The sequence below is a fragment of the Vicugna pacos genome, chromosome 14, assembly GCF_048564905.1.
Source record: "Vicugna pacos chromosome 14, VicPac4, whole genome shotgun sequence".
NCBI classification, from domain to species: Eukaryota; Metazoa; Chordata; class Mammalia; order Artiodactyla; family Camelidae; genus Vicugna; species Vicugna pacos.
The window spans coordinates 13,353,819-13,381,668 of NC_133000.1; the positions used below are offsets into that span (position 1 = coordinate 13,353,819).

The 27,850-nt window shown below is 49.2% G+C and overlaps 1 protein-coding gene across 9 annotated transcripts in view; it reads left to right on the plus strand.

The window, feature by feature from the left end:
- Window positions 1-24,901, plus strand: part of TMEM272 (transmembrane protein 272) — a 73,636-nt gene extending 48,735 nt beyond the window's left edge. For 5 of the 9 annotated variants that reach the window (XM_072976181.1, XM_072976183.1, XM_072976180.1 and 2 more), the window contains 4 exons: window positions 1,922-2,002; window positions 12,123-12,182; window positions 15,384-15,466; window positions 19,065-20,343. In XM_072976181.1, the coding sequence (XP_072832282.1) occupies window positions 1,945-2,002; window positions 12,123-12,182; window positions 15,384-15,466; window positions 19,065-19,427 (564 nt within the window). In that variant the 5' untranslated portion in view covers window positions 1,922-1,944 and the 3' untranslated portion in view covers window positions 19,428-20,343. Of the gene's footprint in view, window positions 1-1,921; window positions 2,003-9,255; window positions 9,304-12,122; window positions 12,183-15,383; window positions 15,467-16,879; window positions 16,946-19,064; window positions 20,344-23,344; window positions 23,470-23,642 lie in introns of those variants that run through there. The other 4 variants (XM_072976186.1, XM_072976184.1, XM_072976185.1 and 1 more) reach the window with 4 other exon arrangements.
- The last annotated feature ends 2,949 nt before the right edge of the window (window positions 24,902-27,850 follow it).

Consider the following 27,850-nt stretch of genomic DNA (forward strand, 5'->3'; position numbering starts at 1 on the left):
GTTCGTAACTCCTCTCTCTGTTTCCTCATCTGTGAAATGGGCCATTACTCCTTACCTGGTGAAATCCGATCTCGCATCCCCAGGACTGATGGAGAAGCCACACCGACCTCCTTGCAGCCTCTCACTCTCCCTGGGAAGCCTTTCCTTTCTGAGTTTCTTCCCCTTTCCTCCTGCTCCGTGGTAAGGAGGAGAGACTGCGCTTGGAAGTCACAGAGACAAGGTTTCAAATAGAGTCACAGAAACCTCACTTCAAATCCCAGTTCTCCACTCAGTAGTTGAGCGGCTTTGAACATGTGAACTGACTGAATCCCAGTTCTGCCTGTAAAATACAGCCAGCCTGCCTCCTGGGAAACAGGGAGGACGAAATGAGGTGACTCTGGAAGACCTTGGCAGGGCGCTGGTGACCTGCGTCTGGTTTCACACTGACCCCTCTCCCATCACCTTGACTCTGATTTGCTGTCAAGGGGCTACTGCAGACACCAAGCCGGGTTTTGAGTGTGACATGTCCTAGAAGCAAAGCGATAGGGAATAAAAGCCCCATATCTCATTGTAATCCCTGGAGCTGAAAGCGTCGGCTCAGTCACCCTGCCTGTGAGTTAGCAGAGATCAGCGGGAGAGAGAAGCTGGTGGAGCGAGGGCAGCCTGCCAGGGGGCCTTCTGCCAACGGGCCCGCGCTGGTCGATGGCAGTGGAGTAGATCTCAGTGAGCGCAGCTGCAGGCGGTGTGTGCTCCTCCTCCACTGTCACTTCCACCTCTGTCCCTGCACCACAAATACCCTGCCACTGCCAGCATCCTCTGCACGAAGGCACTCCCACCAGGAGGGCCTGTAGGCAGCACTGCTGAATGAAGCAGCGCCCTCGTCTGCAAGCCACGGCATACCAGCAATGATGCCTTTTAGAAAGCCTGCTTGCAAATGGAGCTGTGCCCATTCAGGACAGATTCCCGGAGGGACTTTGTGTACGAAGCGAGGATGTTTGCCCTGGGTCCTGACCGCATCAGCCAGCACCCCTGGGAGCCGAACTCTCCCAAGCAACGAAACAGTAGAACATTGCAGAACAGTAGAACATTGCACCCAGGCATTAGGGGCAAAGAGACAGAGCCCCCCTCCCCATCCCCCAGCCTAATGCCTTTACAGGGCTACCTCCTTCCCTGGGCAGGAGAATTTGCTGTCCTACTCAATTGGTTGGATTTTTGTGGTGTATTTTTAAAGTTATAGCTATTTCTTCCAAAGAAGGGAAGCTCTGTCTCACAGTGTCAACTTGCTCAGATCATAGCAGGTCCACAGTGGAGCTGGGATGGGTCTCCAGGCCTCCTCAGTCTCTGTCCAGGTTGCTGTGGTCAGGTCCACGCTTATCCTTCCTCCTGGGACCTCGGCGGGTGGTGTTGTCACGGCGGAGGCTCCATGTGTGAGGGGCAGTGAGAAGGGCTCCAGCTCTGTCAAATCTGGACTCTGCCAGCTGCCGGCCCTGGCTTCAGAGAGAATCTTAACCACTCTGAGTCTCCGAGGCTCCACCCGTAAAACACAGTTAATAGTACTTCTCAGGGTTTGGGGGGGTTAAATACAAGAAGATGTAAATGAAGCGCTAACACAACACCTGGCACGCAGCAAGTGCTCAGTGAGGGACACCTGTTATTACCCTGTCCTCTAAACCCTGTGCTTTCCTAGCTGTGCATCAGTGAGCAAGCCTCCTGACCTCTCTGGGCTTGGTTCCCTCATCTGCAAAATGAGCGGTGTTTCTCGGAGTGGCTAACGAGTCCACGGCTGGAGGCTGACCAGCCTTGAAGCTGGCACCCAGAGTCCAGGCTGACTGAGGCCACCTGCAGGTGCAGATGACACACAGGGAAGTGGTTAATTGGAGCCGAGTCGGCCCTGCCACAGCTTTTCTAATAAATTATGAATAAATTATGTTTGATTCCCCAGAACTTTGTCGGTGAGCAAGAGCAATGCCAGGAGGTGTGGAGAAGGCGTGTCATCGGTGCATTTCTAAAATTGCCAGCAATGGTGAGTCACGGCTCTGAGAAGTGCCCTCGTTTTGAAGGATTTGGGGCTCTGAGATCACATGACTTGTTCAAGCCCAGAGCGAACCATGTGGATGGTCAGTACGTGGCTCGGGGTGGCCCCAGGGCAGAGCTGGGAGGACAGCATCCTGCTCTCTGTTGATGCCCCGACTTCCGCTCCTTGCTTATGACTCTGAGGCTTCTTGTAGTGCGCAGGACATGTTTTCAACATAATAAGCGTTTGAAAAATGTTTGTGTGAATGGAGTCACTGATAGAACCAACGTATAATGGCAGCAGAGCCGGGAGATATGCAGGGAGATGTGAATGGATTTGGATTGGGGTAGCTTCCCCCACCCTCACCCTACCTTATCTCCTTGCCAAGTTGGACTTTCCCCCATCAGCTCTTGGGGTGCCCTTAGTGTCCAGAGGGGCTGGGCCCCATTACAGAGGGCCCAGTTATATCATGACATTTGGAACATCCTTAAAGCAAATCCTAGGTGCTGGGCTCCTTGGGATGGAAGCATTTATCTCATGGTGAGATGTGAGGTCTAACTCTGACACAGATGAGATGCGAGTAAAGGGAGCCTTGTAGGAGGCCTTACACAACTGATCTTAGAGCCATAACAATCGGAAACAGCAGGGGCGGGTAGAGTGGAATAAGGTAGAAGGTCAGGGGAACAGGGGATGGCGATGGGTGCCTGGTGACTACGGCATTGACATGCTGACGCCCATGTCGGGTCACTAACTACGCCCCCGACTCCTCCCAGGACATCTCACTTGCTGCTGCATCCCGGCACCTCCAGTGGTGCCCGGCACATAGTAGGAGCACAGTCACTGTCCACTGAGTGCCTAGGTGGGCGGGTGAATGAAACACCAGCTCCTAATGCGAGCTTCTCCTCTAGCTGACGTGCCCACATCTCACCCTCCTCAGGCACAGCCTGACACTTTACTCCCCAGAATGGCTCTGGGACTCACGGTCCCCTTCACCTCTGGCGCACACCTATTGTCGGGGGGCCAGAGTGGAGGCAGTGGTCTTGGTCATCTGTAAAGGGTCTCTGATGCTCTGACAGGAAGGGCCTGTTCACTGCCCTCAGGGAGATGAGACACCGTGGGCTGTACTGTGGCTCTGTATCCCCCTGAAATGAACTTCCCCCTCCCGACCCCCCCACGTCCTACCTGGTGACGCAGCAAGAGCCCTGATGGCACTGGCAGGTTGGCCACAGAGGAGGCATTACTCTCGAGGTTTCCCAGAAAAGGGGAAGTTTCCTGGCCGCTCAGGAAAGCCCCCCGGTCTTGGTCCTCAGCTCCTCAAATGCCCTTGAGAGGTGACAGGAAGCTTTTGGCCGACCTGCCCTATCTGTGGTCTCCTTGACCTCCCCCCTGCTTTCACCCCCCGTCTTGCAAATGACTCTGCCTTCAGCTGGGACTTTGGCAGGGTCTCCTATGTGCTCTCCCTGCCTCCTGTCTGGTCCCCTTAGCACAGCCCCCACATGTGGCCAGAGTCCCTCCCTCCCAGTGACGCCCATTCCTGCAGAAGAGAAATGAACTTCAGATCCCTGAGAAGCCCCTTTGTGAGCTGACCCCTGCTCCCCTCACATGTTGTCTCTTCTTCCTCCCCTTCTCACACTGGAAAATGCAGCCGGACAACATTTTTGCTTCTCCAAAAACTCCAGGCTCCCTCTGTCTCCTGGGCCTTCCAAAGTGCACTGTTGGTTGGAAGGGAGAAACACTAGTAATTATGAAGTGGAAAATTGGGGAGAACTGTGACCAGGGTACAAAATTAACGTCACCAACGAGGGACAGATGGCCGTCACTGGTGTAGTGATCTGGCCAAGAAGACACGACCTTAATCCAAACACAAGGGAAGGGGGGCAAACCCACAGTGAGGAATGTTCTTCTAAGAGAGGGTGCAGGGGACTGCTGTCTTAGTCCTTTGGCCGCTGTAACAACTTACCATAGACTGGGTGGCTTGTCAACAACAAAGGTTTATTTCTCACAGTCTGGAAGCTGGGCGTCTAAGGTCAGGGTGCCAGCATGGCTGGGCTCTGATGAGAAACCTCTTCCAGGTTGCAGACTGCTGACTTCTGACCATAACTCCACGTGATGGAGAACAGAGAGGAAGCAGGTTTTCTCTAGGTTCTCCTAGGGGCCCTAATTGCGGTCACGGGGGCTCCACCCTCGTGACCTCATCGAGTCCTGATCACCTCCCGAAGGCCCCACCTCCTAATTTGGGGTTAGAATTTCAACCCGAATTTAGAGATGATGCATTCAGTCTCTAACAACTGGATTCTTCAAAAATGTCAGCATCATATAAAACAAAGGCTGTGGCAACGTGCTCGATACAGGAGAACCAGTAAATTCAACAACAAAAGGCAGCGCCTGACCTTAAATTGGGTCAAACCAAAATGCAACATGGATGGTAGATTAAAGCATTTTCTCAATGTGAGTTTGCGAAGTTGCCAACCATACTAAAGTTATATAAGACAATGTCCTTATCCTTAGGAAATACACAATGGGGTTATTTCCAACTAAAAAGTTTAAAACTTAATACAAGAAGCGTACAGGCAGAAAACTGAGCTGTAAGTATCTGAATGTTTGCTCTGCGACTCTCTGCTTTTCTGAATGTTTAAGAATTATTCGCAATGAACGACGCTTTTAGAACTTAGACTGGAAAAAAGCCTCCCTGAGCTTATCCAGGATTTCTCACAATGCTGCACTACAGGCATGTACAACCACAGTGCTTTCCTTTCAAATGACTTTCAAATTTTCTTCTATATGGTTCTCCACATTTTCCACATTTCCTGTAAAGCAGTACATACTTATGAGAAAGAGAAGTTCTGTCTTAACAATCTTCAGATACTCCCTTTAGGCTGGTTTGCAGCTGGCCCCCGTCCATGTAGGAAGTTAGCTAAAGGGTGGAGGGGAGCGGAGGCTTTTGAGGCCTCGGAGGAGTGACCCTTCCACTTGTCTGTCCCTCAAGGGAGCAGAGCAGGCTCTGTCATGGCCTCAGACCCCCCCGAGCCCCCTGGAAGAGCTGTCCGGAGCTCTCCCGGGCCACTGCGCAGCCTCTGTCTCATGCTCTTTCCATCACGTCCACTCTGCTGCAGTGCCGTTGCTCCCTGGCCCCGATGCTGGCCTGGTAGTTCAGTTTAATAACTAAGAAGCAATGAAATCTTGATGAACGCGCATGTATGTGGTGTGTGCAGCCGGCCTCCAGCCATCACAGGATGACTTGATTAAACATAAAGAGTGTGGTGATCGCATGTCATTTGCACCTGTCGGGGCACCCTGAGAAGCCCTGTTTAGCTCCACATGGAGACAGTAGCCAAAAAAGGGGCTCAGTGAAGCCACGCTCCGGGGAACCCTGAGAGAGAGGACTTCCACCCTGAGACTGGACCAAAGGACCGTGACCCCAGGGGTTTCAGCCCCCAGAGAGGCTCACAAAAGCCAACATACTGACTTGTCAAGCAGCAATTTTATCCTACAGTTCTGGCTGTGAGAAACAGTATATTATTTTGTTTGATTTTTAATGTACTTTTAAAACTTTAAAACTTCTCCTTTTGTAGGTAAGATTAAGGTGACTTCATATTCCCACTTGCCAAACTAGCAAGAAAATCAGTCCGGGGCACTGCGGTCACGGCACTCAGGTTGTGGGGGCTGGGGATCACGTTTACATCTTTTGGGAGCGGGGTTCAGGAAGGCTCCTGCTCTCCAGGCAAAGCCCTCGTGAGCCTATGTAGACCCTTTGTAGAAGGTGCCCTCCTGGTAGGAGCCGCCTGAAGGACACACAGCTTAGGAGCAGATGCTTTTCTTGGGAGAAAAGGGCATCCCTTCCTCCAGGCAAGAGGGATTTCCACCTTCATGTGCCCTTAGCTTCACCCAGGCCCCTCTTTCCTGCACACACTGCCCAGCAGTATACTGTGCCCTTACCACAGGGCCAGCACCTGTGCCAGGCCTGGGATGTTGGGGTCTTTACCAGCCTAGGAGCCTCGTGGCCCCTTCCTAGGTGCTGCTGGTAGCAATTCCCTCTGGGCACCACAAGGAAGAGGGCCACCAGCCACAGTTCCATCCAAGAACGCCATTCCTCATCAGCTTCAGAGGTCTCCCCATCCATTGCTCCTCCCCTTCGAGCACTTTCCTTTATCCCCTTTCGTTGGGACAATCCCGGGGAATTGCCCTCAGTGAGCTCCAAGGAGCGAAATTTGCCACGTCTCCTCAGGGAATCAGAAAAAGAGATTCTAACAGCTTGTCAGTCCAGTACTTCTTACTATGTCTTACCTTGTACTTCTGAACATCTGAAAGCTGTAGACCTTTGGAAAGTCCAGAACATGGACAATGGAGGTGGTTTTAGAAAATCCTGGAGCTCTGGGCCTTCAGATTGCGGCAGGCTCACCTGGCACGTTGACTGCAGTGAATTCTGAACCAAACACACGTCCTTTCCTGGAAGTTCCTCCTCTTTCCATCCCTTGAGTCCCTGCCAATGCCCTCACCATCTTGTCGTCTTTCCTTCATCACTGCCTCTAACTGGTACTCGAGGCCCTGCCCAGTCTCCACCTTATGCTGGGCCCCTCACTGCTCTCTCAACCCCCATCGCCACCCCACTTGGAGTATGTCACTTCCCAGCTTATCTTATCTCCCATTCATCTGTTATGGATGGCCTGCGCTCAGCTAAATGTGAGGATTTGCCAGTCTCCAAAGCCACCCTAGCTTTTCTTCCCTGAATCTTTTGTTTCGTGTAGGATTTTCCCTTTGACTGAAAAGCCACTCAGCCCATCAAAACCCTACCCTAGCCATCAACACCCAGTGCCAATATCACCTCCTCCTGGAAGCATTCTTTGATTTCCTCGGGATTCCTTCCTCCTCTGGGCTTCCTTACTGCTTCATGCACCTCTGGTGGCCCCACACACTGATTCGTATAGGCCCTTGGGTACACATCTCATCTCCCTTATGGGTTGTGAGGTCTGTGTGGGTGAGTTTAGTGGGTGGCTGTGGAACAGGCCAGGTGAGAGGGTGATGCGGGTGCTGATATAGGGATGGAGAAGAGGGAAGGATGTGAAAAAGGAGGCAGAGGCAGAATCACTGGATGTACCAGGAGAGGGCAGAAGTGGCGCAGAAGACTAGGGTTTTGGTGCTTTGATAGATGCAGGGAAGTGTAGAGAGCAGTCTAGAAAGAGGACTTTTGTTTGAATTTATCCTCCTGGACTCTGCCAATTGCCTCCTGGGTATTTGGTAGCTGAGTGGCACCCCCAGAGGGAAATAATACTGGGTCCTGGTCTCAGTTTCCCCCTTAAACTATTTAGACAAGAGAATAGGGGATACACTTGCTATTTAAAGGAACCAGGTCTGGAGAGCAGACTATGCTAAAAGCCACTCCCTTCTCCTGCCGGGATTTCCCCTTTTAAAAATGCTTTGGGTAGTTCTGGCCACCTATTTCGGCTGATAGCTGGATGCTAATATGTCTTTAAGGAGCAACGGTGAGAGCAGCAGAGATAAACCCACTTCAGGATGTGAGCAGGCGCCCGAGCTGGCTAGTCCTGGCGCCGCCCTGTGAGGCCACCTTCCAGGGGCTCCTTCTTTTCACAGCTTTCCACGTCAGGAATCAGTTCATCTGTGTTCTTGGCATGAAGAATGATTCAGCGCCAACCTCTCAATCTAATGCCCTCCCACCGTTGCTCTAATTCTGAATTATTTTCTCCTCTGGGACTCTTGGTTGACTTAGTGGTTTCACTCAGCTCTTTCAAATGGACTTGATGGAAACTCTTTTCATCAGAAGCCAGGATGCAGCCCTCGGAGCCATGCTGAGATCGGTGCTGAGCAAACTCGAAGGCATGGCGGGGTTTGCTGGCAGTGGTCATCTCCATCAAACCCCAGTCCTGGCCTGAGTGAGGCTGGCGGAAACTCAGCCAGTCTCAGCTTTCATCACCCAGACTGAATGCATAACCAGCTCTCCCAGGAAGCAGGGGGATCAGGGGGGCAGCGGGGGTTTCCAGCCCCTGCCTGTGGCTTGGGTGGTCCTTATTAGGGCTGAGTGATAAAGAGGCCCCCGTGTGAGTAACTGCTGGTTACCTCCATCCCGGTGAAATCCCACCGCCCAGCGCAGCCCCAGCACCTCACACCTCCCTGAGCAAACAGGCTCTGAGGAAGTCCTGGCAGAAGAATCCGCAGCCCTGCTTGTACAAGGGTGGCTCATGGACCCTATACTTCACAGTCACTCACACCTGGGAGGCGCTTTGAAACACAGATTCCCAGGTCATGATTGCAGAGACTGATTTCGTAGGTCCACAGCGGCTGAAGGGAATCTGAGAGTGATGTCTCCAAGGCTGAGGGTAGAGGTGAGCCTGAGACCTTGACAGTGGGGCTGCAGAGAGGCTGGCTCTAATGAGGCTGGGGCCCGGGCTGCACATGGGGTCAGGGCATGAGTCAGGTTTAGAGCCATCCCATCTGGCTCTTTCAAAGTCCACGGGAACCACAGGGTCTCCCTTGATTGTTGTTTCTTCAGTTCTCCTTCTGATCCCTTGGAGGTGGGCAGGGGGCTGTTTGAGATAAAAGGGAAGCCACATTCCTTCCATTATGAAGAGACAATAATACTATTGATGGTGAAAATGGCCAACACTTACAGAGTGTTTATTGTGTAGCCAGTGCGTGTTTAGTGCCTTACATGGGTTAGGATATTTGATCATTTTAGCAAGACTGTAGGAAAGTCTTATAATTTTATGCTCATGTCTTAAATGAGGACATTGAAACCTCAGGGGTTAAGAGTCCAGCCATCCACACCGTGGGGCATGGAGTGGGATGTGAGCCCAGCCGGTCTGGCTCCTGGTGGTGAATCATGCTCTCCTCCAGGTGGTCTGTAGGAATGTTCTGGCCCCAGCCCTCCCTCTCAGCCTTGCTCCGAGGTAGGAGGCTTGCGTGGCAGGGGCCTCTGTGTCACTAAACACCTGGATTACACATGAGGCCAGGTGGCGCCATCTGTCACAAGCTCACGGTGCAGTGAAGAGTTTTCCAGGATGCTGACCACTTTATCATCCTGATGACAAGTTCAAGGCTAGAAATAGAGGTGGGCTTTATCAACTTCCTGCTTTTCTATCACATATTAGCAAGAAATTTCTTCCTCAACCCCCACTGTAAACTGGGAATTAAAACAGATGTGGCTAGATTGACTGATATGCTCCCTTAAAACAGCCACATGGCCAGCAGTGCTGTGTCACCAAGATCAACAGATCAGCCTGCTACAGAACTTGCAGGGCCAGGTTGCCGAATGAAAATGCTTGTTCAAAAAAATCAGAGGAAAAGAACTGTTCAAGGTACTGAAACAGAAAGCTTTTTTCTTTCTCCAACTGTCTCTTTTGATCTGTCATAGTATTTTTCATTTCATATTTGATGTTATTTTAAGCAAAGAAAAAAGAAAATGATTTTAAGTAATAACTTAAAATTATCAGCATAAATTTTACTCCTTGTCTTAATATTATCTAATGACAGTTTTAAATTCAAATATACGAGCATTTAACTGAGAGGCAGAATCACCAGAATCCCATGATTCGTGTTTCATAGCTCTTACGCGCATGTGTATTTGGTTTTTATCAGAACAGTGGAAATAATACACAAAACTAATGCTACAGTTTTCATTTCGCTTTTTGACATGTGTGCTTCCTACCAACCCCCACCCCCTTCTGCTGACTGATGAGAGAGGAAGGGCTGAAAGGAAATGGATCAGGGCTGTCTTTCCCTTTCTGCTGAGTCATCATTTGTGGGGGAAGCTGTTCGCTGAAACAGGGAAGTGTCCTGGGTAAGAAAGGCTATGAGTGGATTCCTTGGTCATTTTTGTTACTTTGAACACGACTGCCTTCTTTGAAGCAAGTCCTGGTCCAGATGAAAAAGTTTGCCTCTCCAGGTTGTTAGCGTCCCTGCTTACTCAGTTGAAGACATAACACTTACCTTGTATTCATTTTGAGTCCTCCTGAATGCCCGTGACCTCTCCAAAGTCTGACAGCAGAACACACATGCTCTGTTGACCTATCGAAACTCACTTACAAAATACAAGTTCAAAGAAAAATTCAGTAAGACACTCAAGACAGCAGCAACAGAGCATGAAACCAAATGCAAGGTCCTCCTCAACATAGGGCCCCATGGGACTGCCTGGGTTGTGTGTCCAGGAAGATAATCTGATAATCAATAAATATTCCAGCTAATTCAGAGGAAAAGAGTGAAAATTGGGGCAAAATCAGTCTGCATGCCTGCCCCCCTCCCTTTTTTGTATTTCCTGGAGGTGAAGGTCAAGATTGACATGAAGGGCACCTTAAAGGGGCCTCTTGAAGGTGAGGGGCTGTACCCTGCCCCATTCATCCTGCTCTGCTTGGAGAATTAGGGTCAGAGCTTGAACTTGGTGATGTGACTGTCAGGCTCCCAGGTGCAGACACTTGCAACCTTAGATCTTTCCTCCTCCGGAGATGACTGAGATTCACAAATAAACCTGAGATCTTTGACCATCTGAAACTGGAATGGACCTTGTAATTTAAACTAATTAAAGTGGGTTTAGTGTAAGTAATAGAAAGCCTGTCTCAAAGTGGCTCAAATAATGAAAGATTTATCAGTTCATATCAAGGGAAAGTCCAGGAGTAGTTTAGCTTCGTGGGCGGTGTGATTCAGTGGGTGACAGATGCCACTGAGGAACTGGTTGCTTGTTGCCTCTCCTCTTTGCCTCATTCTCAGTCTGGTTTCCCTTCGTGGTGGCAAGATGGTGACCAACAGCCCCCAGAGCACTTTGCTTCCTCTCCAATGTCCAGAGAGGGAGAGAAGCCTTGTTCCTGGAAATTCTATTGGAAGAGTGAGAAAGCTTTTTTCCTTTCTCTCAGTCAGTCTCCCTTTGAGTATCCTTGACCCCAGATGAGCCATGAGCCCATCTACCAACCAATAACACATCCAATGAGTGCAGCTCTGCCGGTAACTTAGGGCTAAACCTCATGGCTTTCTCCAAAGCCTGGGGGGGAGTCAGCTTGTGCTGGAGCACATAAACTGCATAGGAGAACGGGGCTGGGGGAAGGTGGGAGACCAGAACAAAGTGGAGTGGTTGCTTAGAGAGCACGGAGTGGACGCAGGAGGCTACAGCGCCATCCACCTCAGAGACTCTCTCTCCGCTCTCAGGGCTGGCATCAGGACCTAGCAGAAATCATAAATGTTGATGCTGTCTAAACTTTCAAAGTGGGAACAGGAGTATAGGCCTAACCAAAAGGCATTCAAATTCATAATAAAAAAATAATTGCTGGCCAAGCAAAACCTCTCTCTGCAGGGCATGTAACATACAGGGAAACCAAGAACCAACCAGGGGAGGTGACTGCCTGCTCGTCATGGGTGCCGTACACAGAGCTCCTGTGTGCGTCTGCTAACACACATTCCAGAAGAGGATAACAAGGCTTCGAGGAGGCCAGCTAATTCGCTCAAAGCCGCACGGCTCATGAGTGACAGCTAGGAGTGGGCCGCAGGTCTCTCTAATTCCCATGCCCCGTCCTTTCCCACCAGCAGAGGGTGAATTGGTGGCGTGAGCAGGAAGACCCCAAGTCAGTTCAGAGCTCTGCTCCACTGTGTATCAGTAGGAAGTTTTAGGAGACTGTCAAATATATGCTATGGGGCATATAACCAAATAAATGGAAAGGGAAAAAGGCCTCGTGAAGCAAATTCTGTAAGTGATCGAGCGAGCCGTCAGTGCACCGTGTGCAGGGAAGGCAAGAGCCATCTGCGGGGTTCTAGGCTCCCAGGAAGCCTGGGGTAGATCCTGCCTGGCAGCGTGAATGCCGGTGGCTCCTGGCAACTTGGCACTGGTAGAGCAGCAGCTTACAAACTCCTCTCCCAGAAGCTGGTCAGACTTCAGAGAGGTCGCATGGGAAATCTGGGCCTTAGAATTGGCAGCGTGATCAGAAGAGACAGTCAGCCCTCTCAGAGATGCAAGTCGTGGTTTGCAACCCCCCCCCCAACCCCGACTCCTGTGGAAGCCCCAGGCAAGCGGTGACCTCCCGCTGCCATCTGCTGACTTGAGAGAAGGTCAGCCTTCACGGGATGTGTAAGTCAACTGCAGGGGAAAGGAAACAAGAGTCTCCGTGTTCTAACCCGGCGCCCCTCCTCCTTACAGCCTGCTTCATTGTTCTGCTCTTCACTTTCCTGGCGCTGCCGCTGTCCATGGCCTTCACAGGTGAGCTGGCTGCCGAGCTGCGGGGACCCCAGGTCAGCCACTGTGGCCACGGGACCAAGGCCCTGCAGCTTTAAATGTAAAATGTTTGCTGAGACTTGCTGGCCAGTCCGATGATTTTCAGACACATATTAGCTGCACAGAATTACTTGCTGAACGTTTTAAAAAGACATTTTAAAACATCCTGGGCCCTGCCCTGGCAAATACTGGTGCAGCATGTCTGGGGTAAGGACAGACATCTGCTTTTAAAAATCTGTCCCCAGACAATTCTGGTACGTCTTGCCCAGGTTGGGAGCCACCGGGCTAGTGATTTCCCAAGGACCCTTCCCAGCCCGCGTGTCCCCAGGTGGAAGCCTGTCATGAGAAATGTGAAAATGTATCCTGGGCCATGGTCAAGGCCAGTTGCCGTAGGTGTGATATTAAAAAGTGGGTGTTGGGGGAATTACTGCTTAATGGTTTTGGAGTTTCCATTTGGGGTGATGAAAACCTTTTGGAATAGATAGTGATGGCGGTTGTGCATGTTTGTGAGTGTAGTTAATGCTACTGAATTATACACTTAAAATGGTTAAAATGGCAACATATTTTGTTATGTCTGTTTTATCACAACAAAAATATTAAAACAATTAAACACATTAAATTAAATAATTCAAACAATTAAACAATTAAAACAAAGTAATTTTTAAACTTCCATAATATTGATTGCCCCCCCCCAAATCACTATGTCTGGTAGTTTTACCAATAGTATTAGGGAGAAATTCTAAAGCCTGAAGAGAGCAATTGTGATACTATAGGTCAGACGGGAAGGAAACGTGGTGGGAAAGTCAGTCCTAGGCAGTCCACGAAGAACACAGAGGGGAGGACACTTCCATTGAATTTATTAGGATCCCTTTAAGCCATCTGTGCGTGGATTGACTCTCCTGTGAGCAGCAGCTGGTTCTCTTCACTAGGAATGAGCAGGTGTGTGAGTCGTTACTCATGTTCATCTCACAGCTGGGTTTTGAGTGGAAAGGCAGTTCCTATCCAACAACTTTGGCATCAAATATTTAAAGGTCTTTGTGTGAAAAGGTTGTCTTGAGACTTGGAAAGTATTTCCAGCTAATAATGGATTCAGCTGAACATCAGGGGTGTCTAGAAACATCTCCATAGGCTGATGATATTTGGTTTTACTCTGTTTGGAGCCCTGACTTTGTAGGTCTCTCTATACGTGGAAATTTTTATTAATTTCCATGGAAAATAACATAGTCATAGGAAAATGGTTTACTTCCTTTGTTTAAGTCCCAAGGCCTTTGTGGGAAGTAAAATATCAAATCAAAGCAAAAATTTTGTGTCATTTAAACAGAAGATGTTAGTTCTACAGTGAGAATCCCCTTTCTTGGGTTCTGCTGACAAACATGTTGGCCAGGGTAACTTAACTATGCTGCAGGAACAAGTCAGTCCCGGAATCTCAGTGGCTTACTACTATCAAGGTTTATTTCTCGCTCATGTGAATTCCAGTGTGGATCAAGGGCCTCTCCGGGGCTCCTCGAGTCAATGCGATGACATCACACTGTCAGCTGCTTCAGTCTTGAGCCCTGATCATCGCAGCCCTTGGAGTCCAGGTGGTCAAAGCAGGGGAGGAAAACAAGGATCATGCTGTTGCCAGAGAGTAGGTTCTTGCCTCGTGCAGGAAAGAATTCAAGAGCGAGGCATAGTAAAGTGCAAGCAGGTTTATTCAGGGAGATACACGCTCCACAGCAGAGGGCGGTTCATCTGACTCAGAAGGGAGAGCCGCTTAGGAGATACACACTCCATTGGCAGAATGTGGACCATCTCAAAAGGTAAGAGGGAGAGAGACCGAGAGGTGTAGGGTGTTTAGTTTGAAGTAAAAGTACACACTTCACAGACAGAGTGCCAGCATCTCAGGAGGCAAGAGGGAGAGCCACCATGAGGTGCAGAGTTGTTAGTTTTAGGGCTGGTTAATTGCACATGCTAATGAGCAGGAAGATTACTTCAACTACTATGGGGAAGGGGCAGGGATTTCCAGGAATTGGGCCCCCACCTACTTTTTGTCCTTTCGTGGTCAGCCTAGGACCTGTCATGACACCTGTGGGCGCACCATGAGGCTCAAGGTCTACTGGAAGTCGAATCTTCCGCCACCTTGGTTCTAACCAGTTCGTCCTGTCCTCAATTTCTGTGTCATTCCTTCAGTGGTTGTGCCCTGCCCACTTCCCTCCTGTCTCAATGGGTCAGTTTTTAAATGCTTTGGCCCCAAAGTATTCCACAGCCCATTGGCTGGAACTCGTCCCACAGCCCTGGGTCCCCATAAGGGACTGGGAAAAGGAGGGGCATGTCCTGAATCGTCAGTGTCACTGCATAGCCAAGACATGTGCTAGGACCCACCCGAAGCCTGGTCATTTGAACCAGATTGGTCACTGAGGGAGATAGGCATTTCTTTCTTAGATTTTAAATAATATATCATGTCACCATTGGTTAAATATGCCTAGAGACAAGGACCTGAGAGAAGGAGATAAAGCATTGCTATAGGGAGAAAAATTTCTCTAAGAAAGGCTGTGTGTCTGGGGCAATGGATATGATAGTTTTCCAATATGGTGGCTAAGGATACGTCAGCAAACACCTGTCCCAGCTTGGGGTCAGCTGAGTAAATTGGTCACTGGAGACGAATACAGCAGAGGGTTTGCATGTGGAGGAAAGGTTCCCTGCTGGCTCCTCTCTGCCCCGTGGACCCTGGAAGTGAAGTAAATGGGGGCCTTCCATTAAACTGTGGATGCATTTTGGAAATGTGATCTTATTTAAGCAACTTGGATCTTAGTTAAGCATATCGCACACCTGGATGTTTAAACTGGATCCTTTGGTCATATGGATCCTTAAAGAGGAACTGGAAGCTTTGGTCAAATGAATCATTAAAAACATGGGTTGTCATACACTGGCTTTTCAAAAGAGCGAGCACACCTGTAACCAGTTAGTGCCCAGACGGTGCAGCGACGGCTGGTCCCAGCTCTGTCTGATGTTTGATGCACTGCCGTTCGGTCCACTAAGCATCCTGGAGATTGGGTGGCTCATGAGACTGAGCGGGCTCTCCAAGCAGGAGCTCAAGCTGCAGTTTGTGTGATTAATATTTTGGCTTTGGTAAATGTTTACTTCATTTTCCCAGCTGACACTGTGTTCTTGAATTTCTCGCAGTCTTTTGTTCTCTCCCCTTTGCAGGAATGAAGTTTTTGGAGGACTGTCCCATACAGCCCCTCATCCCTCTTTATTTGCTGGTGGGTGGGATCATCGGGGCCTTAAAGGTAAGACTATTTATCAGTTGTTTGTAGTTCTTGTTGGAATTTAACTCACAGGCATCCTTTGCTAGTTGGCTACTCACAGAACAGCTCCCCTCTAAGCGCAGGGGTGTTGAAATGGCGGGGCCGGGTGGATCCTGAGGCCACCGCAGAGACCTGGGTTTTTCCAGATGAGGAGTATTCACTCAGAGCCTCCCTCCTGCTGCCCTGAGTTCAAGGTGCCAAGCTGTGGCATTGGTCTGACAACCGCTGATACAGAGGAGTCGAAGACTGCCAATTAATCATACCATTGAATTCAGCCAGTGTAATCCCGGCCTTGGGCTGTGATTCTTTTGAAAAAGTTTCCTGTGGAGGGCAGTAGAGTTTGCATCTGGTTAAAATGTGTTTGATTTTAGCAGTTCTTATTTCTGTTTTTAACCACAGTTCCTAGTTCTCAACTGACTAGCATAGAATTCATCAGCTGCAGTCATCAACTGAACGTTCAGCTCTGATGTTTGGGGGTGATGTTTGTCTCTCTGTGACTCTCAAGCGAATGTCAGTAGAGGGAGCTAATTGGCTCATGGGTTGTGCTGACATTTGCCGAAACAGGAAAAGTGATGGAAAAAGAAATACCAAGGTTCCCACATAACCTGCAATTAAGTTTTCAAAATCCCTGGCCCACAGAAATATCACACCTGCTGAAAGTGCCTTAGGTCTAAAACATCTTAGGTCTGCCTTCATTCATCAGTGACCCTTCCCAGCCATCTAAGCCCACTTCAAAGCTTTCTGTATCAAAAGCTAGAAAACACGCATCCATTTTTCCAAACTGGTTTCATAAAAATGATGGGCTAACCCAAGAAAAAACAGAATGAAGAGTGTCATATATCAAATTTCATTTGGACCCACTGTCTGGTTTCTTTGTCAGCTTTCTTCTGATTCTTGAGTTCTTCAAAAGTGGCTAGCCAGTGGCGTTGATCACGATGTTGGTCTGAGACATCAGAGGAATGCCTTCAAGATGGCTATTCTCGTATACAATCAGTAGCACAAGCTCTATTCTGTCTTGGGAAACATGTCTGATTTGGAGCAAGTGTTTGGAGCCTTCTGTGTCTGAGATCACCTCACTATTAAATGCCCTCATCTTTTGGCGGTGATCTTGTAGGCAGTGTTCTGGAATGTACAAATACATGTGATCCTTTCTGTTAACAACATCCCAGTGGGATATAGCGCCAAGGAAACCCAGAGGCTCTTGGATCAACAGGGCTGTGTATCCCCTGTGGCCCCACAGTGTTAAGGGAAAGCTCTGATGGACTGAATGCCATAGAGATGCCCAAAACAAGGGCAGAGTTTTCAACAGTAATTACCCCTGCCCCACCCTCTCTCACTAGACGATCTCATAATCAGGCTGTGAGGCAGAACTTTTCCTTTAGAGATGTGACTGTCCATGGGGTCTGCTCCTCTTAGTAACAGCGAATTTTTCCTTTATGAAAGCCAGCCCAGAACCCAAAGGTAATTTATTTTAATGAACAAGCCAGGGCCCTAATAAACAGCATTGATTTTTTTTTTCCTGGCAATCTAAAACTGTTTGAAGCCAAATGAAATCTGTGTGCCCATCACAGCGAGGTAATATACAGTGAGTCCATAACCATTAGAGCAACAGCAAACAGGTTTCTAGAATCCCCAGACAGAGAGGTTTCCTAGTGAGGCCAGTGTTTTCTATTTAACCCCCTCAGAACATTGCATAGTGATGCCCGGCATCCTTTCTGCAGTGCATCCGTGGTACCACCGTACTGCGCTTTATTGAAGAGAAAGTGGAGGAGTGAGTGGACATTTCCCAGGGTTACCTAAGAGAACTGACAGTCATGACTCATTGAAAGAGCATGAAATGAATTTAGTTAGGTTGTGACCACTTAAAAAACAGAATAGACAACACTGGAGTGCCTATCAAGTCTTGTGTGATGCACAAGGGGAAGTTGACCATGTAATTTATTCATCCCAACTGGGACACTTTTGGGTGTACAAGGAGGGTGCTAATAATAATCATGCAGCAAACACAGCATAAACCAGGACTTCTCTGAGCCCGTGAGGATACACTGTTGCCAAATTACTAGCCCATGATGTAAAGTGCACTTGTTATTGGAGGCTGTGTTGGAAGAAAGTTCCCAGAACACTGATTTAGCGGCCGTCTATCTACCTCACCCTCCACCTCATCTTCCAAGATCCCACTTCTTAGTGATAATTGCTGCCACCCCATGAGGTGCTGTCTAAGGGTCTGGCCCCCATTATGAACTCATTCAGTCCTTCCAACACCCCTTTGAGGCAGGTACTTCTATCAGAAAGGACTTTTTGAATATAAGGAACAAAAAATCAGCTCTGGCTAACCTAAGAGGTGATTATTAGAAGAACTCACAATGCCAAAGATTGATGGAAGAGGAAGGGACCAGAGAGCCTGTTCCAGAAAGCTTGGGCAGCAGGACCCGGACAGTTGCTCCTGGACCAGCTGTGAAATAACTTAACCCCAGAGAGCTCCTCTCTCCTGATGTCACGTGCCCATGGACCAGTCCCGGTCCCTGGACCTTGGGTGCCAGACTGCTCCTGGTGTGCCCCTGTACCTGGGGAAGAACCCCCAGGAGGGCAGGCCCTGGGATTCACTCTCCTTACACATCCCCCCGGGGGATGGGGCCCTGCCAGGAAGGGAAGTGGTGCTGAGTACCTACACCTGAGCTGTGCTGTCAGCTCCAGCTTACAAGTGAGAAAACTGAGGCGCAGGGGTGGTTTCTCTTGGGTTTTACTCACATGGAGTAAATGGCAGAGCTTGCGTGCAGCCCACGCCTGCCCGACTCCCCAGTCCTCCTCGGCCACCCTGCTCTTTCCAGTCGGTTTTCTCCTCTTCCCTGAACCCACCACCCTTCACCTTTGCCAGGCCGCTTGCATTCCAAGGGGGTTCCCCTTCCCACTTCTCCCTGTTCACAGGGGTCTAGAATATACCCCCTCTTCCAGGAAGCCCTCCCTGGATGAGTCATCTCTACCTTCCATACTGTTGGAATGGCCAGCCTGGGGCTTCTCTGTTCCTTTGTTTCTAAAGTGAAGAAAGTGATACGCATTCCATAGGGTCGTTTTAAATAAGGCAACATACCTAACAGAACTTTGTACCTGTGCTAGTCAGCTCGGGCTGCCGTAACAAGATGCTACAGACCAAGCCACTTAAACAACTGACATTTGGTCGGGGGAGGGAGGAGGGCACTTCCAGCTGACGACCACATCCGGGGGTGGTCATGGGAGGAGGAAGGGCAGGTCCCTGGGGTCAGAGAGGCCAGGGAACTGACCTCAAGGCCAAGGAAGCAAACCAGAGCAATCATGAAACTCTGGATGCAGGGATGACTTTCAGTCAATGAATCCCTTGTCCAAAGCAACTGACACATCTGAAAAAAAAAAAAAAGCCACAAGGATGCTAAGGACTGATGCCTTCATTCTTGCCAGTTCTAACTCTTCAAAATGAAATTTCACTCCTTGGCGGCATTTCCAACTGCAGAGAGTGCACTTTTCATAGTAAATCTCCCCCTCTGTCTCTCTCCTCCCTCCCCAACTTTGCCGCTGTGCCCTCCAACCTGGCTGCCACACAACCCAGGTGTCTCTCCTGCTGTACGACTCCACCCGGATGAGGCGGCTTCTGTCCAAGGCCGTAGTGATCGACGACGATGACGACGATGAGTACCCCTGGAGGCAGAACGCACACAAGTATTACCTCCACCTGCTGCTCAGCCTCTTCCTCTTCCTCTGGTTCCTTCTGGGAAATTACTGGGTCTTTTCTGTTTACCTGCCTGAGTTCATTCCCCCTTTCCAGCAGCCTCAGGAGTACTGTGACAAGACCCTGTACCTCTTTGCAGTAGGGGTCCTCGTGCTCAGCCACACCGTGCTGGTCCTACTCGTCCTGGGCAGCAGCTGTGTCTATGTGTGGTCCAGGTGGAGGTCTGTGGCTGAGGAAGACTGAAAACTGTCCCCCTCCCCAGCACACGCAGGCACACATATGCACACACACAAATACATGCACACACATGCACAGATACACATGCACACACACAAACATGCATACATACATGCACGTACATGTACATGCACACACATGTACATACACATGCAAAATACACATGCACACACATACACACATGCACAAATACACACACTGTTGCAGAAGAGAGGCATGCTGTAAAGGCAATAAAACCTTCCCTGCGGGCATTTAAGAAACCACCAAAATGCTCTGAGTGTTCTAGCAGACTAGAGAAGCGCTTGCCTGCCTGGACCTGGGAAAGGCCCTTTTGCTCTTTTCAGAGCCAAGATTTTGTATTCATAAGCGTTTTCACAGTTGTTGTTTTTTTTTTTAAGGGGATGAGGCAAAGAATGGGAGAGCTTTTCAAATCACAGTTGCAGTTCCAGTGACTGATGAGAGCAAAGTTTGTTCTTGTTACTGCTGCTACCACCGGGCTGTCATTCAGCTCCGGGGAACCTTGAAGCTATAGAAAGAGCACGGACACATCTTGGCTTTACTTGCCAGGGTAGCTTTTGTTATGAAAAGGAGAAAGGTGCTCTTATTTAATGAGTCCAGCTGCCTCTGGGGAAAGTTAAGCACACTCTCCCAACGCCAGATCAGCTGGGTTCGCTCTGACAGGTGGCAGGTATCCCAAGGACAGTTATAAAATCTGCCAAGGTCAGTAAGTAGATTCCCGTCCGGGCCATGGTCCGGCCCGCCTGCCTGGCATCGCAGAGAGAGCGTTCCTGTCACAGTGAGCTCTGAATGGTACTCTCGCAGATTCTTTGCATGGCCTTGAGTCTGCTTCTTCCCCTGCTTGTCTGTGTACATCTCTCTGATTCGCTGATGGCATAAACCAGTTCTGTGTCTTTTGACCAGACTGCATGCAGTGTCATTAATGTAGGTGCTTTTGGTCCCTGAATTTAAATATTATACGGGAGCAAATCTACTGAACAGCAGGTTAGGGTTTGGAAAGCGTCTGTAAATCCATTTGTTTGGAGGTCTGTGATGACTGTATGTCTATGATAGCCACCACTGTCATGCCCTCTCGCCGCTTTTGTGAGGTGAGGTTCCTGGGAGCTGTGGTGCCGTGTCAGGGTGTCAGCCCCTGGGCGGCAGGGAAGGGGCTACACCTTAGAATCCTGGATGTAGACTGTCATGTGTGTTTCTAGGGGCAGTGCCCAGGGGAGTGTGGCACTGGGGTAATTGTACTTCTATCCCAGCCACATGCACAGCCTCTGTATATTTTCAGATGGAGCTGGGCTGCATGTGTGTGTGTGTGTGCACGTGCGTGCGGTTGGCGGCCAGTGTGGGACACCTTCCTTTATCAGAACTGTCAGCTCAAACCAAGAGAGGCTTATTCCTCTTCATGGCTTTAAGAGAAAAGGACCCATAAGTCCCATGGAAAGTCACCATTCAGTTTGGAGGCATCTGTCCCCTGGAGTCACGTTTGGTCCTGGTCTCCTCCCAGGTACGAAGAAGGTGCTGGCTGCGCCCTCTGCTGGGCAAAGGGGGGATAGCCCTTATCCTGCCCCTGTCCCTCTGGGTACTTTCTGGTTTCCTTTTCACTAGAGCCATGGAAGATCAGAGGGTTTGCAACTTGCAGATCATGCCCTCATCTGTGATGCCTGATGCCGTTCTCATTGTGCCTCAGCGTCGCCCTCTCCGTGATGGGGGCCAGGGAAGGTCTGCAGGCTCAGACTCTGGGGCAGTCAAGGTGTTCCATGGGCGCCCTCACCCTGCTTTCCCCAGGTGATGACTTGCCAGTCACTCCCAGTTACTAAGCTAATGTTTGGACACAAGTGAACACAGCTGAAAGTCAATGGAACCCATGTCTAAGGTCAACCCAGGCTACATATCCGCTAATGTCCCAGACACTGACTCCTGAGCAGGAAATTTGAAAAGAATGTCCAGGCTGCAGCCTAAAAAAGTCAGCCAAGCCTATAGAGAGAGGGAAAAGCCAGACTCCGTGCTCACAGCCTGGCACCCCTCTGCAGAGGCAGGCTCCCCCTGGTGCACAGGGGCCACGCCGCTGGCCTGGGCACACTGTTGCTGAGGCTGGCAAGCAGCTTTGCTCTCTCCTGCTAGCTCGAGTCATGGCTGTCCGCTGGGTTGGGAGTGACTCTGAGGCTGCATTGAGACACACAGTGCCGGAACTGGAGAGCCTGCCTGCCTGTGGGAGGGGAGGGGAGGGGAGGGGTGACAGCTGTGCCGTGACAGACACGTCTGCCCAGATGTTCCCATGGAGGGTGACTCTGGGGTTCTGAAGACAGAATAAATGCGGTGAGGACAGGTGCATCTCAGCACCCTCCTCACCTCAGAGTGACACTAAGACACTTGCTGGTGGCCTCGTGAGTGACTTACATGAGGAGTCTGGCTGAGGAGAGAAAATGAGACGTGGAGGCTGCACATTTGCCTCCTCTCCACCGTGAGGAAGAACATCACTGCCTCTCCCTCACCTGTGGGCAGCAGAGACCCGGGCCCCGGGCCCCTCCCACACCAGGGCTTCCGAGGCTTTGTTCACAGCGCCCTGGCAAAGTTGGAAGGAGCTTGCAAGAAAATCATGGGCATCAGCACGCTGTTGGCAGATGAAGGATACTGCCTAGTGCTTTGGGTCCATCAGTGGCCAGGTCGCAAGTGTTGGCGATGCCCAGTTTCTGATACGTGTGACAATTCCTGGAGTGTTGCAGAAATCTTTTTCTTGGTAGAGGTGATGTCTTATCAAATATGCCTGTAAAAGTAGCAGAATATCCCCTGTCCCAAATGTGGCTTGGTGGAAAAGGATTTATTTCCTTCCTTCCTTTCTCTGTTTATATTTGTATCTTATATCACAACAAATTGGGGAGGGTCTTTAAATACTCTATTTGATACAATAAAATAAAGGGAAAATATATAGTGAAAAATGGAACTATAGGAAAAGAAAGATACCTAGAGATTTTCAACCTTTTTTTCCCTCCCCTCACCCCAGAGGGAGTGGTGAAGAAGGGAGCTCATTCTCATTTGCCCCCCCATTACAGTGGCGCATATAGGGCATAGGTCCTAAATAATTGCTAAAACCTGGACTAAATCGTCACTTTTGAGTTTCCTTGCCACCAAAGCAAAAAGGGAAATATGAAGGTCAGCTATGACTTGCAGTTTCCAAGGAGTAAAAAATATGCCTCCGCAGGAGAGACACAGGTCAGTTCTAAAACGCCGTGTGCATGTGCATTCATTCAGGGAGGGGACACTGGGTGATTCAGGGGGTGACATCGTCAGTATGCTACACCAACACGCTAGCAGGCTTTGAATGGTAATTTACCAGGGCCTCCCTCAAAGGGACAGTGACATGGTCATGACGAGGCACATTTCAGGAAGGAAGTTCAGGGCCAAGGCAAATGGCCCATGTCTGTGGTTCTCTGAAGGTCTGGCTTAATCCAGGGCTGACATTCGAACTGCGTAGGGAGTGATGGTCTGTGGGCCCTCGATGTGGCTCTGTCACACTGTCTCCCCCACCTGGGCTTTTGATAGAAGATAAGCGTCGCGAGCTCACAGTTGTGAACTTGCCCTGGAGCCCGGACCCTCCACACCGATGCCCAGTGGGCTGCGTATCCCTGCAGACAGAAAGCACCGAGTCTGCCTAAAACACGGCCATCCCTCCTCTGCAGAACATCCTGAGGCAGTGATGTTCTGGGGGAATGAACAAGGGAACAGCTGAACTTTCCAGAAGGTATGAAAACTCAAAGAACAGACCCATATGGCTGGGAGGGGTCATCAGTTGTTCCCGTCTGAGAAAAGACTGCAGCAAAAAGAAAGTCTGTGCTGAAGTCACTTAATTTTATTTGCTACGTTGGGTACCATGCTAAAAACCACCTTGATCCTCTTCTTTGCCTGACTCTATCGAGGGGGCTGTTGAACGCGGTGAAAGGGGATCGTTCCAGCAGGGTCAGCCACACTCGTGCTTCTCGGACCTCAGAGAACCAACAGAACCACCCTCGGGTGGGCTTCAAATGCAGCAGCCCGCCCACAGGTATGTTGATTTGTGGGGCCCCACTGATTCTGATTCCGTGAATTAGGGAACCATGTGTTGTGCCCTCAGGCCACACGGGAGGCACCTACTGACCCTGGATGGTCCCATCTTGGTGGCAACCATGAAGGCAATATGTTACCGCCAGTATTTCCTGTTATTTCTGTCTGTTTTAGGATAAGAAGCGGCAGAGTGGTCAGTAACTTCCATCTTTGTGCGCCTGAATCTTGTGCTTCATTTCCTCGTGGGCCCTTTCACGTGGCTGAAGTAAATTTGGTGCCTCCCTGAGGGCCCTGGGGGAGAGACTCCTCCAGGCATTGCTTGTTCTTAAACCAGTGGGGTTCCCAAGGGGCAGACTTTGTACGCAGAAGCCACGGACCATCAGGGGCCTGTTCTAGGCAGATTTTGCTCCATAGAACTCATAATCCTCAGGTGGATAGATGAGTTTGTCGTGAAGATTCTAGAAAAATGAATTAACAGAAAATCCTTCGTAATGATTCTAGTGGTAATTTTCCTTTTTCTGAGTGTAGAACTGAGAAGAAAACGGATCTCTCTTTCATAGAGATCGATTTCAGTCATTCAGCGTTTAGATCAGCGAGTATCAGAGCAGCCGAGGGATCGCGGCTATCTCGGGAGACAGCATCTTGCTATTCAGCAGAAGGGAGGTAGGAGGTGGGGGTTATCACATACATCTTGTATTGTTTTCTCTAGAACACGTCCTTTATTAGGTCAGTTAGCTTTTAAAGTTTAAACCTTTCTTACTGCATTGGATGGAAGTAAAGTGCCACTTCAGAGGAAAAGAAGCAGCAGCTGGTCCTTTCTGCAGGCTTGGACCAGACCAGGTGTGGTTTTAAGGATTCACACAAACGGTACATTCTAATCAGGCTCCTGGAAAAGCTCACGACTCCAAAGCCCTCTGTTCTCATTGCTTTCTGTTCATCCCACTGGTGAGGGACGGGTCCCCTGCCCTAAATAGGGTGGCTTAACACACAGCCTCGGACACTGAACCAATGAGACTGGCAGCATTTTATGAGTCACATCTGAGTCACTCACAGCCCAGGGAGGACACAACGTGGGATGCAGGGCCACTTGGAGGTCACATGCAGGAACAGAGTGAACCACCAGGGCTGCAAGGGGTCATGCTTTGTAATAACAAGACGACGGGGTAACCTCTGGTTCTGCAGGAGGACGTGATTGGTTTGCCTGAGTAATTTCACAGGCTGGCCAGGAGGTGAAACCTGTTAGGTTGAGGACCAGGTGGGGTGTAGCCAGGCTGACTGATCGGGGAACTAGATGGTAAGGAGCCTTCCCCGCTGGGTAGAGGCAGATACGCTGCAAGCATGGGACTCGTGGCTAGGGGCCCTGTGAAACTCAAAGATATCAAGGCAGCCCATGAAATTTTAGGCTTTATAATAAATACATCCTCCAAGATTAATCCCTGCCTTTATTAATTGGCCGTATTCCCTGGGTTACTTAGTCCTGGATTCCAATCTGGCTTTGAACTTTCTCAACAACCAAAGCAGCAACAGAGATATAATCAACGGTAAGATATACAGTGTCCGTAAAGTTTAAAAAAAAAGCGCCCGCTCCCCGAAAGCATTGATCCCCGGGTTAGAACATTCACTGTCTCCTTCCTGAGCCAGCTCTGCCCCTGGTTGGCAGCCCTGAGCTCCTTCTAAGGATTTTCCCCACAATTGCAAAAATCTTGCAGTCTAATTGGATTCTTCCAAGCCAATTTTTAAAAAACCCTTTATCTCTTCATTTGAATATTTCAGCTTTTAAAAGGTCCTGTAATCTGTACTTTGCCACACACACACACACACACACACACACACAAGGCATTTCACAAATCAATCTATTGTTTGTAAGTTTGTTTATAAAGAAGCCAGTTTCAGTTCAATTCCTAGTTCACAGAGGCAAGGGGATGTAGCCCAGGGATTCCCCTGGGATCCCTCGTGCCAGCCCCATGGGCCCAGCCCAGCTGCAGCAGGTGTTGAAGCTAATGGCTCACACCTGCAGCCCTTCCTGGGCACTGCCCTCCCCCACCCCACCGCTTGTTTGGGTAGAGCCTTCCTGCCTGGAGATGCAGGAGTTATCACTCCCACGTGCATGCGCGCGCGCGCGCACTCTGCCAGTGATCCACTGCTAAGGACTGCGCGGAGAAGAGGGCACCCCTGCTCCAGGGCGGGCCAAACTCCAGTGCTCCCCGAGGGGTCAGGCCAGATTTCACAGAAACCGCATCCTTTCCCAGCGTTTTCCTTTTCCCTGTTCTTCCTCCCTTTCTTGCATCCCAGGGTCTCCTGAGACCACTCCCTCAAGAAATCATGTTACACGAAGCTGCACCTCAGGCTCTGCCTCCAGGGAACCTGACCCAGGACCAGTCTATTTCTCCACAGCCGGAGGCAGGAGATAAATCAATAGGCTAGTCCCTTTTATAAGCCCTTTTATTTCCTCAAAATGACTGTTTAAAAAACTTTTTATAATTTTCATTATAAAAGTGATACATGCATATGGCTAAAAATTTAAGGAGTGTCAAGGGGTGTAAAAATGTAAAAGATTTCAAACCCCATCTTGGAGCCCCAGGCCCCAGAAAGATTAGCAGAGTTCACTTTTCAGTCTCCTTTCTGAACGTGCCTATGTATATTTAAGCATAAATATATGTGATTTTACATGGCTTATATTACATTATTCATGCTATTCTGCAACCTACTTTTCTCCACTCATATACCATGAACTTTTTTCCATTATCAGTGCAAAGAGATCTGCCTCAAAAATGACCAACATTCATAAGACTCATTTACAGAGGCACATTCTCTGTAAACTGGCGTGGTCCATCATTTCTGTGAATCAGGATGTTAAAACTAGTCATTTGACATTTTATTTTGCCAAATGAATAACAGAGAGCTTAGTTTGAAAAAACAGTTGTCAGTTCCCCACTTGCGTGAGCCTGACTAAACCCCAACTGCCCATGAAATGATCGAGGAGCCTTTTAGATCATGTTGTTACGGAAATGACAGGCCAGCCAAGAAACAAGCACCACTCGGAGGGTTGGATTACTCAGATTTATTATGCCGGCGGGCTCAGAGGGGCTTCTGCTCCAAAGCTCTGAGCACCTCCAAGACGTGCACATGAGGTTTTATAGGGTTAATTACAAGTATGGGGCTATTAGCCAATAAGGTTCAAACAACAAAAAGCAAGGAATCAGTACACTGGAGCTTATCAATTTGGAACAGATCACGTTACTGACACTTGTTGAGCTTGGATTTACGAGTTAGCTTGTTAGCCCAGTAAACTGACACTAAACTTCAGATTTATGAGTTAGCCCAGCAGAACTCAGATCAGTAATCCGATGCTTGTTGCACTTAGATTTGTGACTTAGCTTGTTAGCCCAGCTGGGCTTTTCCTTCACAATGTGACTCACCTGAGGGCAACTCAGTGGTCCCCAGCAATGGATTCAAGCTCATGAGAGAAAAGAAGTTGATCTGATTCTGCAGTATTCACATCCACAAATCCACATACCTAGGGAGCAAGCTGTCCTTCCAATGGTGCACCTGTGTGTGAACGTGTGTGTGCGACTAAGATATATTAGGCGGTGAATACCAGATGGAGGCAGCACCCAAATACCACAGGAACTATAAAATGTGTTTTAAGATACAAAACAAAAATGATAATTTACCACGAAGAGGTACCATCTCACACTCGTTAGGATGGCTGCTGTAAAACCCAGGAAATAACAAGTGTTGGAGAGGATATAGAGAGATTGGAACTTGTGTGCACTGTTGGTGGGAGTGGAAAATGGCGCAGCTGCTGTGGAAAATTGTATGGAGTTTCCTTAAAAGAGTAAAAATAGAATTGCCATATGATCCAGCAATCCCACTTCTGGGTATATACCCAAAGGAACTGAAGGCAGAGAACTGAAAAGATACTTGTACACCAGTGTTCACAGCAGCACTGTTCTCAACAGGCAAAAGGTGAAAGCAACACAAATGTCCATCGATGGATGAATGGATAAACAACATGTGGTATACACATACTGTGAACTAATACTCAGCCTTAACAAGGAAAGAAATTCTGACATATGCCTCAACATGAAGGCACCTTGAGAACGTTATGCTGAGTGAAATAACTCAGTCACAAAAGGACAAATACCGTATGATTCCACTTATGGGAGGTGCCTGGAGGACTCAAATTCATAGAGACAGAAAGTCGAATGGTGGTTGTCAGGGGCTGGAGGAGGGGAAAAGAGAGAGTTAATGTTTAATAGACTTTCAGTTTTGTAAGATGAGATGCTCTGGAAATGGAAGGTGGTGACGGCTGCACAACAGTGTGAAAGGACTTAATGCCACTGAACTGTGCTCTGAAACTACGGTTAAAATGGTAAATT